General features: G+C 46.6%; 1 protein-coding gene across 1 annotated transcript in view; it reads left to right on the top strand.

Moving 5' to 3' along the window:
• The window catches only part of LOC142587869 (sushi, von Willebrand factor type A, EGF and pentraxin domain-containing protein 1-like), a 63,729-nt gene that overhangs the window by 43,553 nt on the left and 3,773 nt on the right, over positions 1-16,403 (top strand). Inside the window, exons 12-16 of the mRNA XM_075699189.1 lie at positions 1,919-2,027; positions 3,896-4,096; positions 9,622-9,959; positions 13,853-14,069; positions 14,531-14,692. Coding sequence (XP_075555304.1) covers positions 1,919-2,027; positions 3,896-4,096; positions 9,622-9,959; positions 13,853-14,069; positions 14,531-14,692 — 1,027 coding nt within the window. The remainder of the gene's footprint in view (positions 1-1,918; positions 2,028-3,895; positions 4,097-9,621; positions 9,960-13,852; positions 14,070-14,530; positions 14,693-16,403) is intronic.

The following is a 16,403-nucleotide window of genomic DNA, read 5'->3' as shown; positions in this document are numbered from 1 at the left end:
ACACCTTGACAAATTTCCAAGGAATCATATTTTGCCAACTATATGATGGCCATGGGTGTCTGCGGCGGTGCTCATTCCATACAAATTGTTGCGTTCAAAACACAATATTATTTTCAAATGATGAACATGAGGGTCGTAAAGCTGTTTGAAGCGGGAGAGATGAAGTTTGGAGATACACAAGTAAGAGTGATCAATCCCACTCTTGCTCACGCACCATATTTAAATTACAGGGTTTTACATGCCAAAACCACCATCAGTATATCAGGCTCGCCGTAGTGGTGGATCCCTTCATAATTTTGACCCCCTGGAGCTCTATAGCCTGCGCCTAAATCAAAGTACACCGGCGTTTTCGCATTTCGTCCCCATCGAAATGCGGTTGGCATGGCGGAGATTTGATCCCGCAACTTCTTGCTTAGCCGTCCAACAAGACCCCCACTAAGCAACCACGACGAATCGCCCCACACATACAAGAGCAGCAGGTCGGTGACCAGAGTCAAAACCCGATCACGTTTCTGGATGTGTACGAATCCCATGCTTACAATGCGAACGTGGGCTACACAAGTTGCCAAAGTTGCCAATTACTGGCTACAAAGTTGCCAGTAATTGTTGTAAAAAAATTGCGATCTTAAAGGGCCCCTCACTCGGCCCCATAGCAAATTTTGGTTATACAGCGGAAGTTGTTACGTGTCCTCTAGGGAGCATACTGCCGCAACATTTTTTTTGAATTCGCTCATTAATAGCCTAGACAGAAATATTTCAGTGCCGTGAACCCATGATTTCAGCAGGCGCGCTCCAATGCCAAGCAAGACGCTGTCTCCACTCGCCCAGACTAGCCTCCGCATCCAAAACTCCTTCCCTGCGTTCTCCAATACCGGATCGCGAGGATCGCGTGACGCATACGTCACAGACCCCGCCTTCACTCTTTCTCCTTGCTTCATTTTTTCGGCGCTACGCACTTCCGCTGACGGCGTCGCGCGCGAGCTGTTGTCTCGTTCGCGCAGAGCACGATTTTGCGCGCTGTGCACAAGGATACATGACTAGCGGCATAATTCAGTGCTACACGAATACTGAGGCAGAACAAGCGGATCACAGAGCATGATCACGCGCTGGAGCACGGTAGAAAATGGCATAGTTTCGGTACCTGCACACTTGACTGCACGACCGTGGGAACAAGCAGATGAAACGGAACTACATCTCTCTTGCTTCGTTGCGAAATAAAAAAAAAGCACACACAGACATTAAATCTGTGTGTTTTATTATTTCTCTAAACTTCAATTCGTCTATTCAAGCAACAGAGTGCACAGATAGGAGACGTTGTCTTGAACATTTCTCGAAGTCACGTGTCACCACGAGCGACGTCACACGGCGGACACCAGCACTTAGGCGCAGGCACTCGAGTACGTCACCCTACGGCTTGGTGCACAGCGGCGGCGAGGAGAAGGAAAAACGGCGTTCGGTATAAAATTTCAGATCTTTCCGCTGCGCGTAGCGATGTAATACTTTGCAGACGCAATGATTATCGCGCAATGTATGCTCTACGCTTGTCAGCTCAACATGGCCAGACCTGCTGAGGGGCCCTTTAAAGCACGCTTGAAAGAAATGATCACGTGGATCATTGTTCCGGAATGTCCAATCTATTCGTTTTTTGCTAAAAGAAATTCATTCACTGTAGAAATAAGATGAGGGCCAGAATAAATCCTCCTAATTTTTTGTAATGCTTGCCAATTGCCATACCGATGACATCGCTGTCATCTCACGGCTTTCACATTATTTGGATAATTTGGGCCATCTGGTCAATAGTTGCGACTGATAACTATGCACATCACACGGGCCACACAGCTTTGCTGTTTTTTTTTAAGCATCGATGGCAGAACGACGCTTTTTCTGTGCAATAAAAGTATAAAAATTATCTTTCCAGACGCGAAAACCTGGCTCCATGTTCGAGATGGGAACTCACAGAATCACTTATACAGCGTTGGACGGTAGCGGAAATCGCGCGACCTGCGTCTTCCATGTGAACGTGTGGCGTGAGTAAGATTGTACGCCGAATTTTCATTTATAGAGAAGTGTTATAAAAACAAACTACTCAATTTTACGCAAACTTTGTGTCCATAGGCGGTATGCTCTGCTACCGGGGCCTTCGCTCGAGATTCCGTGGGCCATGCGGTCATGTTCAAGTCTACGCGGCGCATCTATTTCTTTGTTGCTCACTTTCTGTTCCTTCGTCAAATGCTGAAACTGTTTTACATCTTTTAATATTTCCTTGTTACCTTATTGACTTATACGCAAGACATGTCCTCCCAGTTATAAGCGCCGGATTAACTCGCTGTGGCACGGCACTGCCGAAGGTGTGTCCTCAAAAATATTCAAAGAGTTTCGTAGGAATGGTGGAAATAGTTATCCTATTCTCGGCGTGCATCCTTCAGCAGACTGTCGTACGTTTTCTTCAGTGTCATCCAAGGCCGCCTTAGTACTGAGGTGCACGATGGCCTCAGCAGTTTTTGAGCTAGCAAACTGTTGTCCTTACCGCAAAACTCCAAGCCAGAATTACGCAGTAACTATAGGCTCAAATTCGACAGGAGCAAGATTGCCAATGGCCCTTGTCGGTGCAAGGTGGCCAGCATGATACCTTGCCTTGGGACCTACGAGAAACACCCGTGAAACGGGGTGTATTTTGTTGCTGTCCACCATTTCTCAAACGCTTAAATAGCGAGCATCACATATGATCCCATGGCATGACCGGACAGGGTTGCGATGTGAAGCGATGCCTTCTTTATTAGATATGGCTCGTTCACGTCAGCGTGTAATGGGAAATATTAGAAGATTTAATTTCTGTGGTCTGCAGATTCTTTTTTGAGTGCATGCCCTGCTCATGCGCCTGTTTGCGCAATTGAAAGTTTGAGATCGTGTACAGGTAAGTATGCGTCTTGTGTCATCGCTGTAGTGTACAGACTCCTGCCCTGGTTGTTTTTAACTCGCGTTTTATTCTACAAAAAAGGACACAACGCGATGTTAGCTGACGGTCCGTGGAAAATATATATAAAGGCCTTCCCCAGAAAGATGTCTAAGGTGAAATACATAAATATGTTGCATTTGACATCCTTGTTTCTTTTTTTATTATTTCCGGATTAGTGCACTTTAGATTGCATGTTTCAATAAATTTTGTAATCTAAAGACATTTTCATATTGAGTATATTATCACCCGCACCATGGTCTTGCTTCTTCACTGTAACCATGTTTCGATGGAGTGTCACAGTTGTCAATTTGTTGCTGGGCGCAACGCGTCCTGACTTCATCCCTAAATTCGTTAATGTCATGGATTTTGTTGCGAAACAGTCTTGCCTAATGAGATTGCGCGCGCGAAGTGAATGCTGTTGTACATTCGGGAGTGTAAGCGAGAAGGAGCGATTATCCTACGATGTATCGTGATGCATGTATAAATTGCCGACATACTCGGCACGAGAGATCACGTTTCGACGACCGAAGCCTGTGTACACTCAACGTTATCGTCGTGCCTTGAGTGTTAATTGTTTCTTTTTTCTTCTGCGCACGAAGTTGCTCGTTAGAGAATTCAGGGCCGGAATTGTGTGCCGATGCCTCTTCTGGTTCTATGCTTTTTCACGCTTTTCGAACTTGGCCAGTGGTCAGAGCGGCGGTCTGCTCACATTATCAACGGGATCAGGCGGCCGTGTGTGGTGGATGATAACAATAGCATAGAATAAGGCATCGCTACAAAATAGCGGCCCAGATTCGCGACTCGTAGGGCTTTAGTACCGTCCGGATCTCTACCGTCACTACAACGGGACAAAAATATGGTTTTTTTTTTTCGTCGAGAAATCGAACCTTGCTTTTAACCATCCGCGTGTTTAGTTTTGGTGTCCCGATTCTCCCGCAGGCAGCAAGTGCCCGTTCCTCTCCGCACCGCTTAATGGGGCGCTAGCGTGCGACGAGCAGTACTACGCTATGTTCTGCCAGCCTTTGTGCGACGAGCGCTTCGAGTTCCTCAGCGAGCCGGCAGACACGTACTTCTGCGACAGCAGCCTGCAGTGGAAGACTATACCCCCGAACATGGGTGTGCCGTGGCCCGACTGTGCCGGTGAGTACGCGACCTGGCGTGATTCGGTGCAGTTCAAATGGAAGGGAAAAAATCACGTCGCGAAACAGCATGTGCACCTTGTCACCGCTCTTTTCCGGGTCTCTTCGAACGCGCGTGCTTTCACGGAAGCTCTTGCAAATTCGCACGGCTTGTCTAGAAGTTAGTCGCCATGATTTGCTACTATTATTTTATGTAGTAGGCTTTTGCCTCGGGAATCAACGAAAGAGACAGCTGATCCGAATGTACGCCAGAGTAGAACTGCGAGCCTTGGCTTCACGTGGCTTGGCCGGGCGCCGTCTTTTCTTTCCGGTGTGGCTGCACTGTCCTGGCTCCAGGTGCCGCCCAATGGAGGGCGCTACAATACCATAGCACACATACTATGCACAGAGAGGGAAATGGGATAGATAGATGCAGGGTGGAAACCGCCATCGACAAGGGCACAAAGGCTGCCTGCTCTTCAGGAAGGAGGGGATAGAGGAGCAAGTTGGAGATAAGCACATGTATACACACAAAAATGCGTTGCCTTGCCATCTTTAATATTGGCGAGTGGAAGAAAATTTGTAAAACTGTCGATATAAAACATTTCAGGCAGCAGCGAAACCAAGCAGCAATAAAAAAGAACAACATTGAGTAAATCTTTTTTATCTTAAGCTTTAAGCCTTAAGCTTCTTTGCAAAGTTTGCCTGCAATCGTGAACTTCTTTATCGTTTCGGGGCCAACTTGTGTAACCATGATATAGGTCATAAATATTAAAAGGAAGTAAATTACGGTGGCAGAGAAAATATTTCAGCGGGTGCACGTTTTGTGTAACGACCGCCTGAGGCCGCAAACTAAACGAAAAGGGACGTTAGTATTTAACATCCTGTGTACAAGAACATATATTTTAGCGTTCCACAAGTTCGTTAGGCGATTACCTAAAGCTCTGATTAGTGTGTGAGCATTTGTGGCAAAATAGCCTCCGCATATATATGAGTAAATGGTGTACAAACGCGAGATTTCAGGAAGCGTAGAATTAACAGAGTCTTTTTTAATGCACTTTACTGCACAATCGTTCATACATAGCGTGTGCCACGCGACTTTCACCAAACTTTAAATATATGCAACAGCCATGTAGTTGAACAGAACCAAGGTAATGCCATTTCCCGTCACTTGGAGATACTCAGATTATTTCTTTCATTCCGTCTAATATAAATAATTAGTGTTCAAGAATAATCCAACTTCACTAATATTACAATTAGATGAAAGATGACAATGAGAAAATCGTAGAGCGACTTGAAGAATTCCTGATACAGCTTTCCGTTGCTGGATCCGTACTTCATAAAAGTATTTTTCCGAGGGTGACAGAAGCCCGAAAATACACGCAATATGTGCCTTGATCAGCCAGTCACGTGGCACTTTTGCGCGTATTCTCATGCTTCTCTCATGCTTCGAAAAACATTCTTGTGTAGTACGTACTGAGCAGCAAAAAGCTGCATCGGGAATTTGTGTACTGCGAGTTCTGAGAGTTCCGCATTGACAATTTTGTGCTAATTAACCAATTTGAGACGTGGACTCACCATTAATTAAGACTACTTATGTAACTAGGCGGAAGTCAAGAAAAGTAAACTGAGTATCTCCAAAGGACGAGAAATTAAATTACTTTGGTTCTGTTTAGCTACGCGGCGCATGGGACGCATGGCAAACGCCTTTGCACATCCTCTTTAGAAAAAAAAAAAACAATGAAGCCTAACCTCTTTCAATGGCACCTTCCCTCTTTCCAAACGCTCTCAGGGAGAGCGGTGTTATGATACTCTGCTAGGCCAAAAAACTTTCAAGAGGGACCATCCCTGGTAATCGCCAAACAAAATATGGTACAAACACGCCGTTAGGTACATTTTCGATAAGTATATAGACGCCATGGAACACCATTTATGTTTACAGAACAACATGGCATTCCTGCGTTACAAAACCGCAGAAAAAGCCGTTACCTTACGTTTTCATATCAAAAGAATTTTTTTCTGGTTAGGTCTGCAGAAATTGGCACTTTTAAAGCCCCTAATACTAGAAAATTTAGAAACAAGCATATGTACACGTTGACCCCCCATATTTGTCCGAGATACAGCATTGAAAGGCAGCTTTAATTATTTTAGGAATTGTTAGCGACTGAAACATCCTCCAAGTAGATGAGTCTGAATTCGATAAATGTGTAAACAACTCGTCAGTTTATTCCATTTATTTTTTAGTGCACACTGATAATTTTTGTACTTACTCCTCAAATTGTACGCGCTGTTCTCTATGTTGAGCTGTTCCTTTTTCTTATCATGTTGTCCCTCCAGCTATGGCGAAAATCGGGCCTGCACTATTTTTAAATAAGTAAACACGTAAAGTATTCGGCTGTCGCTATAAGAAGTAATAAACAGGCTTTACCAACAGAAGGGGAACTCTAGAAATTTGCACCAGTAATCGCAAAAACGTTCACATGCTAAAACTTTTCATAAGAACAGACGTCCTTGCGTTGCACTGCTAAGCTCGAGGTCGTGGGGGGAAATGGCGGCCGCGGCGGCCGCATTTCGGTGGGGGCGAAATACAAAAAGGTCCGTATGCCTGATCTTGATTTGTAGCGCGAAGTGACACAGACAGCGACTAGAAGCAGGCAGTCTGCGTCTAGTCGCTGTCTTTGTCACTTCGCGCTACAATTCAAGATCACGTTATCGTAACAACTCGCCCAAGTTTTTATCCTGTCGCCCGTGTGCCGTTCGTCGAGTGCGCGTTAAAGAAACCCAGGCGGTCTAATTTAACCCGGAGTCCGGCACTACGGCGTGCCACATAATCAGATTGCGACTTTGGCTCGTAAAACGGCAGAATTTAAATTTTAATTTTGACGACTGCCAGCAATATTAATACACATGCTGTTCCTGGCGCACAGTGTAAGAGCAGGAAGCAATTTAACAGAACAAAAAGAAAAGACACAAAGAAGCACCCTATGCTAATTGTGAAATTGCCAGAACCACATACAATTTCGAGAACCTTATCTGCACGTGCTCGCAGTGCAGATAATGTCTCACGTAGACACGCAGTATCAAGAAAGCTGCCTTTTGAAAAAGCCCACTCGGGAAGGAAAACAGCGTGAAAGCCATTGTCATAAAACAGAGGCTGGTCCTTATACACAACGCTTCAATTAATGCGTTCAACATTTTGATCTCTGTCCTTACCTACACCATCCTAACTTGCTCAACACCACGCACGCATATATGCATGCTTTGCAGGGCACAGGAAGATGCGCGCACCGTCAGATTTACCGACGCTGTTCGCTTGCTCCCTCCGCTGCTCCTTAAGTCCGCGTGCGAGATCGTAGATGTCAGATGTCATATTCTAGGCATAGAGCAGAGATGAAAGAGCGAGGGGATGTCGCGAACCCGGCGACGACCGCTGCTGTGGCGCTGTTTCTCGTGGCGTGGTGGTGACGAGGGACTTTTGCTTCTGCCTCTCGTGATGGTGCGGTGAACAGACAACACTGCGACCGAGACGCGCGTCAGAGTTCTGTGGTGTATGCCAGTAACTTAACGTGACGCTCCGAGCGAGACTGCGGAGCTCTCTTGCAGCGTCTACTCTTCATAAAGGTATAATGAGTGTCGGTGCGCCAGCCTAGGCATGTCAAGCCGCGTCATCAGCGAGGTGATTACCAACGATGCCACAATGTTCCGGCAGCCACTGAAAGATGATATCATGTCCTCATTCAGAAGCGCAATGCCAAGTTACGTTGATTTTAGACACCAGTTATTCATAACTGCCACGTCGTAAACCTCGCAAGCTCTGGAGGGCTGCTTTCGAATCACAAAATATTGCCCATTTGTTACACGGCTGTTTTTCAATGTATTCGACAGCAGCGCGAAGAGCGACCAGTTCGGAACCTGTTGATGTCGTTACGTGTGAAGTCTTAAACTTGATGACGACCTCGTGAGTTCGGGATCAGATATCGAGAGCAGTGCCCTGTCAGAGTGAATCCCTAAAGGTCCGCAGTAGTATCCAACTTCAATTTTACAGCGAGGCTGTTAAGGACTAGTTCCTTAGGGTTGTGTCCTTAAGTACACACGAAATCCCAAAGAAAGTGCAATACCGGGCCGACGCCCGGCGGAGGTGAAGCAGGCGTTAAGCACTCCTCATACTTGGACCGATCCCGAAGATCCCTATGATCCCTACGAAAAGCAACCGTTGAAAGGCGCACTCTTCCAACTGATTTGCTTCCAAAAGAACACATATTACATACACAGTTGTACAGCACATGCGGAACAAGCACAGCCGCATCCCAGAAAATGATATTCCTTACTATGTATTACAAAGGATGGTTTACATCAGTTTTCGCTTGCCTATTGCTTTACCACAATGTTGGTAATTATGCACTGATGTCATGTACCACGCAAGAGTGACGGACTGTAACTGACGATGTGTGTGCTGTGCTATGTGATCTCTCTGTCTCTCTTCCCTATCTTTCATCCCCCTCATCCCGCTCCCATGTAAAGGGTAGGAAACCAGTTGAGCTAAACTGGTTATCCTCCCTGCCTTTCCTTCTATACTTTTTGCTTCCTTCCTTTGTAATTATGCATGCACCCACTGACCCAGCAACCTGTTTTGTTGAACTATAATGCATAAATTCTTGCCGCTTTAAATGTACTGTTAATTGCAAGTTGCAGAACTGTGATACTGCTTTTCTTTATTATTGTTCAATTGCAAAGATGCAAGCTTGACACTTCATTTTTTCGTTTTTGTTTTTATAAATTCTGCTATGCTCAACAACGGTACCGAAACCGCTTCTTTTCGCTACGCGTCCGTAACGGCGGATTTTAGCAGCGTACAGGAAGCCTCGAGCTCGCTGCTACCCCACGCCACCTCGGTTGCGGGGGCCGCCGGCACCTTCTACGTCGGCATCGCCGCCGCTACGAGGAGGTCCTCAAAAGTTCGGAGCTCGGAGATCAGCTCTGGGCCGTCCCGCTAGCCGGAGATCCCGCCCGAGACCAAGGACTTCGAGCAGCCACCTGAGATCACCAACACAAGAACTGCCGCACCATTCTTTACATTGAAGTTTATTCTCTTCTTTTAGTAAATAGATGTTACCTTCTCTGAAATACAGCTGGAAGCCTTACAAAAATTGATACAGCGGTTGCTGAAAAGAAGATTTCTGCGTTACCATTTGCTACTTATATCCGAGCTCGTTAGCCAAACTTTCCTCTAAAATCATGGAAACCCGCCTATATTCTCTGATATAGAATAAAGGAGATCCCATTCCGCATTGAAGTCAATAGAGCTGCTTTCCGAAAAGAAGGCTTGTACCAGAACTACATAAAATGGTTTATCTCATGAATAATCAAAAGTGAATCAAATAAGTTATCTTCCTCTAAAATCCCCCGTGAAATGATTGGCCGTTTTTTTAATTATCATTTTCCAGCATCTTCTGCCTTCTACACTGATTTGTCCACTATCAACTATGCAGCAAGAGAACCCTAAAAAACCAGTCCGAATAATCCGATTTTTTTATTGCTTTGCCCCAGCGAAATCGTCACCGGCGCAAGCGAAGAAAATGTACCGCGCCCACTACTACTACTCCGGAGACTGCCGGAACGCCAGCGTACAGAAGCACATCAGGAAGGCCTTCATCAGAAACTTCGAGATCGTGAAGAAAAATGTTTCGATTTGCGCCTCCGAGAAGGCGTGCAATATTACCACCGTGGCCGTGACATGCGGTAAACTGACGGAGTTGCACGCGTACGAAGCAGCGGATGGCCGAGGTGGCCACCCGCGCACGAGGTCGGCGAGAAGTGCAGTCCAGGAAGCCGTCGGTGACACCTCAATCGCAGCGGTTGACGCCGAATTCGTGCTCGAAGTTGGTGTGAGTGTAACTTGCTTTGTTGTTAGTTTCCCCGCTCTGCCACGCGGACACGGAAGTGCTTGGTGGACAAGGAATAGTTATTTAGAGTTCAAGTAGCGTTCGTACTGCCACTTTTTTTAACGTCCGCGTTGCTAACGCTGTGGGTGTTGCTCTGAAGTTCTTTCATCGTAGGGTACGGTGTAGAGTATCACCTCTCCCAGTCAACCAACTGTTCACACATTCCGTAAACATTATCGGGATCCCACGCCCTGGGGAATCGCTTTTGCCTAAACCTTTCTTTTTCTGTGCGTGCGTATGTTTGCTAGGAACGCTATTCTGGTCAGCAGAATATTTGCAAGTAAGCCAAGCGGTGAAGTAGCAGACTTTCCGCCGAGAACAGCCTACTAGAATTCTATCAATTCAGTGTCGACAGACTGGTAGTACAATTTTAAACTGACGTCTTTATTCCTTCTCCCACTTCAGTTGTTGTGGCTACCGTATCGACAAATAGCCCAGCACTGAAGTGGGAGAAGGGGCAAGGATAGGATATGAATAAACATTATTTGTCCAACAGTGTTTGCTATTGGTGCCCGCGGCTGGGCTGCCAGGGGTCCATCGCCCTAGGAAAATCTTCCGAGATCCTCGGCATTGGACTTGGCCCGCTGGACGGCCCGCTCCTGGCCTTCGGGTGCCTCGCTGAGGAAGGCGGCTTGCCATCTCTCAGCGAGGCGCCCCGCTTCAGAGCGTACTGCTGTTCTCTTCCCGCTTCCTCTTGGTCCTTCTGCCTCATGGCGTTGGCATTCCCAAAACACATGGGCCATATTGGCCCGTTCGTGCTCGCATCACGGGCAGCTTGCTACGGGTGCAGCGCGGGCCACAGGCGGTGCAGTTGGCAGGGGTCGCTGAAAGAGCTCGCCCGCAACCGTCTCAAGTCGACCGCCTGGGACCTGTCCAGCCACCCGTGGGGTTGTGGATATTTCTGTCGTTCCTGTAGTCACCAGGCACCTCTAGGTATGTGACCGGAAACTCCTCGGCATCGCGGTCGGCGTCCCCGTGGTCCCCAGCTACGTCCGCCGCGATTTGAGTTGTGTTGGTAGCGACAGCGGCGGCGCCGGACGGGGTGGCCGCCGCCGTCGCCGTCACTCCTCCGCTGGGCTCCCGCACGACAACGGCAGCGGCTGCCCTCTGGGTGACCGCGTAGCGGCGGACAAGCTGCCTCGCGACGAGGTAGGCGCGCTCGTTGTGGTTGGGCGGGGTGTCGGTATGTCTTCGGCCGTCAGCATTGTTGTTGTCGCGGCTGCTGCTGTTGTTTTTAGTGCCAAGATCCCCGACGTGCGCGAGGCACCACTTGAGGTCCTTGTTTGTAGTCGTACCGCACCCGAAGTCTTCGGTCCTGGCGTTGAGCATGCGCGCTACATCCGCGGACACCCAGCCTTTGGTGTAGTTCCGAATCGCTGATTTGGAGTTGCTAATGATCAGGCTATCCTCCGCACCTCTGTGGAGTACCGCGAGGGCTATGGCCATCTCCTCTGCTGCATCGGCCGATGGCAGCCTTGCTGATGCCGTAAACTCGGATCTTTCCTTTCGTATCTACGCCTGCCATGGAAAAGGCGGGCGCCGCAGCCGTCGGCTGGCCGTGTCGATCTTGCCGCTGTCGCTGCTGCCGTTTTTGTCGTAGTAGTACTAGTAGTAGTAGTGATGATGGTGTTGGTAACTATGGTTCATCGCGCACATTCCGTTGTAGCGGCGGTGATGGTCGTTGTCCCACGTCACCACCCCGGTCACCATCCCGGTCACCGGCTGGCCGCGGGTACTTAGCTGCATCGACGAAGAGGACGCCGTCTCGTCTTCTGTGCTCCTCGAGGATTGCTACCACCCTGCGTTTGCGTCTTTGCACGTCATGCACCGGGTGCATGTTTCTTCGGCATGTTTTCCGTCTGTATGACGTCCCTGACTTCCGCAAGAAATGTTTCCTTCAGTCCCAGCGCTTCGTGATATCGAATTTCGAGCAGGTACCGCCCGCTGCGGCCGGTCTTGAATCTCGCCGACGCTCGTGTTCTCCGTAGTCCACACCGTCACGTCATCTACGTAGATCGTCAGTTTAAAATTGTACTACCACTCTGTGTAATAGAATTGACAGAGTTGTATTATATATATATATATATATATATATATATATATATATATATATATATATATATATATATATATATATATATATATATATATATATAGCTGTGTGAGCAGTGTGGACTCGAAAGCAGAGCGGCCAACGCCTGCAAAGGAGCGTAGGAGGAAAGCTTCACTCCTGATCCTGAATTAGGCAGTAGTTTAGGAACAGGTAGATATTGCAGCTCGAATGATTTTGATATCGTTATAGATAATCCAGCGTGTGCTCAGCGTGCAATGCAACCAAACTCTTTCTCAGTAATCGATCGATCGATGAAAGCGCGTGGTCCACAAAGAGAGGACTACGAAATTCTCTTGCACGAGCCCACGATCTCATTTCAAACATTTTAACGGATAAATAAAGAACTTACTGTGTTTCAAGCTTTGCTACGTAAATTAGAAAAGTGACCATCTTACCAGTCAAGGACTCAAGCAAGGAATTCAAATGCTTTGGGCGGGAATCTCAGTTCGAAGGATTCGTGCACTGAGGAAACATTTTTTTTTCAAAGTCAAAGAATGGACAGCGCTCCCAGACGGGACACAATGGAAGAACCACATGCACACACAGTGTGTGTGTGCATGCGCAGTGTGTGTGCATGGTTCTTCTTTTGTGTCCCGTCTTGAAGCACGGTACTTTCTGTGACAAGAACTCAACTAGCCTCTCAGCCAATCCTTATTTGAAAGCTGTTATAATTTCCTGATGAGCGATAAATGGTCAAAATAAGTTGGTTTCGATCACGCCCAATTCTTGTTCCACAAGATTTCCAATATTCCTGACATTTTTTTTAACCTTTACTCAGCAAACTTTCTCTAGATAGCGATTCAGCCTTGTCCAGACACGATCAATGTTTTTTTCTATTTTGCATAACAAGAACCAATTACAAATTTATCTGCTGTAACTTGAATTCAAGATGCAGAACATGTAAGCAACTGCATCTAAAATTTTGATTTTTATTGCTATTAAGAAGTTTTCACATTTTTTCTTATTTTGCCCCCTGTTTAATACGGCAATTCTCTCGTTTTGACGCTCTTCTTGGGCAATAGTATGCGGACGAATATTTGGCCTAAATCACTTTGCTTTTCAGCATAGTAATCTTTTTCTATATTTATTTCGCATGTACATCATTATTAATCACGTCACTCTAGGACAGCGTATTTGAAGACCAGGTCGTTGGCGACTTCACATGGGTTTGGCATACGTTGAATCTTGGTATCTGTCTGACTTCTTGGTCTAAAAAAAATAGCCCATTCACGCCTGCGTCATAGCCAGTCACAACAGAAATTAAAACGTAGGCATGAACTAGACAAGAAGCTAGAATTAGGGGCAAAGTTGGTAAAAGTAGCGTTGCAGGCGTAATAACTCCCAATATAGTTACATTGCATCATAGGCTGCACTATCTGTGGCATTGGCCTACATGGCCTTTTGGTCAAAAAGAAAGGCTTGTCAACCAAAGTCGACGCGAAAGCAAAGGTCGATGCACATGCGCGCGTAAAAAATAATAACAGACATCGAATGAAAAAACTCGACATGGAAAAAGTCAATAAAGAGCCTAGGTAGAAATGTAGGGTCTCACAATTACAGTAAAAAATATTACAAACAATGGAAATCTGTGGTTCAATTATGCAACATTACATCACCCTTATAGGCCAAATTTCAGTACATATAAATACGTGTGTTATGTACGTCCACCTTGTCTTCTATTTCGTGCGCAATAGTTCACACGCCTTTTTTTAACGGTTTGTAGAAAAGCGATGCAGATGCTTTTGGAAACGAAATGCAAGGACTCTCCGCAGCAGTGGACACAATTCTGGACGTCATCGGTGAAATCGATCCATCTGTACTGAACGAAGTGAGCAGCGAGGAACACCTGACTATGGAAATGCGCCTGAAAGATTACTACGCTCACGACTTCGCCATTGTCTGTACGGACGGAGAAGCACTCAACAGCGATGGAGACTGCGGTGAGTTCACTGACACTAAATAACCAGTGAATGCCCTCCTCGAATGAACGCCTGTTTCTGCGTCTGGGAATTGCTTCAGTGTTGTTGGCAATAATTGTGAGTTCCGTAGAAAACGTCGCGCGGGGAATATATTTTGCCTGTATATCACCAGAAACCATCTTAAATGCCTTGGTTCTGTTAATATTGTTATGATTTTGTATATTATTTCGGCTATTTCTTGTTCTTAGAGTGTGTGGGTGCGTGTACGCGTTAGTCTGAGCGGCCTTGAGTTGTTAGCCTTACTTCGCTAGAACGTAATTCTCCTGATTTATTGCTTATTTAACAATTCATCGCCTACGAGTTTCGATGCTTCTTCATAAGATAAAATTCCGGCTAATAACTCCTTGTGCATAGGTTCCATAAATGAGAGTAATGACCAGCGTCGTCATCATCACTGTCATCATCTCTCCCTTTATTCGCAGTCAAGTGTCCGAAAGGATCCTTTCACAACCGCACAGCGGCCTTCTGTTCTCCCTGTCCCATGGGAACTTACCAGGACCAAGACGGTGCCGTGTCCTGCAAGCCATGTCCCGAAGGCGCTGTCACCTTCGCTTCCAAGAGTACGAGTGTTGAGGACTGCCAAGGTGGGTTCATTGCTGCTTCAGCCGGACCCTTCCGATTGACTTTAAAGAGTCGTAGTGGGTCAGAAGCTACACCAGGACGAACGGCACCAATTTCAGAACGGCGGTAGAGGGTGTCACAAACAGAGACAAAGGATTCTGTCGTAAATCTTTTGACTTGTCATGGTTTGCGGTATAAGCGATAGAATTGGCCTTGTCGAAAGAACAAGATGTGGCATTTAGGAGAGAAATTGCTGGCGCTACACGATGCAGTCGCTTTCGTCGCGACGACTGAAAAACGTCAACACAGGAATATGTGACGCGGACAGCAACCCGGCCTATGATGCCCCAATATTTGTCCTGCATACTATTTTAGCAGTCCGTTTCAACTCGTACACTTTCAAACGATGTTTTGATTCGTTTCTCTTTGCTGCGCACATCTGCCTGGAACTTCATCTCGGAAGTGGAGACAAGTACACGACATTTTTTGCAACACAAACAATTTTGTTCTTTCGTTACGCCAATGGAATGACGTATAGATGTCCGCGCTTCCTGTTTGTGTGTGTCCGTGAAGCTTACCCTGAGGCATATATATTTATGTAAATGAAACTTCCAGGCCCTCCTAGTGCAGAAGATACAGGGGTGGAGAAATTATCGTCCTCACGCTTGTTCATCTGTCCGCCTAATCTCTTCGTAGCGTGCCAGTTCCTAGCACCCATCTATATTGTGGCTCTGCCCCGAAAACAGGGCAGAGCCACAATATAGGTTGTGAAGATCCGCTGTAATAGCTCGAAGAGGACGCTTCGGACATTTCACTAAGCCTTCAAGTGTTGGCCCTCATGCTCACGTGACGGAGCTTGCAAGGACCGCACCAGCCCGTATTCAACGGATAGATTTTGTTCACCCAGAAAGATTACCTGAACGGAAGGAAGTAGACACATGAATGCTTTAAGGCACCTTCTTTTTTTTTGGACTAGACTTTTTTTTTGGAGGATAGCTCGGTGTTCTGAAAGGAGGCTATCACGTAGAATTTATGGTGCTAAATTATAGTGCGCTTTTCTGTCCGGTAAATCACCGCACTGATTCTCACGGTACATACCTGTGTGGCCTTTATATGTACTTCAAATTTGTAGCGTCTTGCAAACTCTATTGTGGAGCTGCACAAACTTCTTTCTAAAGTGCTTCAGTGATGTTTTGCGAAGCAGAGGTCATGACAGCTTAGCGTGCGTGCTTGTTTTAAAAGGCAACAAATGCAAAACAGTTGAGGCCTCTTGGAAAGGGGGCCGCATAGTACTCAGCCTGATACCGCATACCTTGCAGGTGCTGTGGCATTCTATTTTCGGGCAGACCGGTGCTCGAGCTCGTTGCGAATCTGCGGGCATCTGTCTCAATCCATGTTTTATGTCGTGTGTAGTTGTGCCAGCGGGGCAGAATGACTGCAGACACAAAGCACTAGTCTCGCTGGAGTCATGTACTCAAAATTGTAGCTGCCGGAGACAGCTTGTAACATGCAAATGCCCCAACGCTTTGCTGCCAAGAAAAATGTTTGGTTCTATACTGCGCCAACATAACACGCGAAGCATTACAAAAGCTCACATCGCACCATGTTTGGTCGGTTGCGTGATTTAGTAACGAGTCGGCAAGTTTCTGCATCATCCTGCAAATGCTTGGTACACGGTCGAAAATACTCTACTGGGTTTGACTGGTACTGTGCCCAAGAAAAATGGCACACACT

This window comes from Dermacentor variabilis, chromosome 7, assembly GCF_050947875.1.
Source record: "Dermacentor variabilis isolate Ectoservices chromosome 7, ASM5094787v1, whole genome shotgun sequence".
Classification (NCBI taxonomy): domain Eukaryota; kingdom Metazoa; phylum Arthropoda; class Arachnida; order Ixodida; family Ixodidae; genus Dermacentor; species Dermacentor variabilis.
Note: the sequence above shows the minus strand (reverse complement) of the source record. Positions and strands in the feature narration are given on the sequence as shown.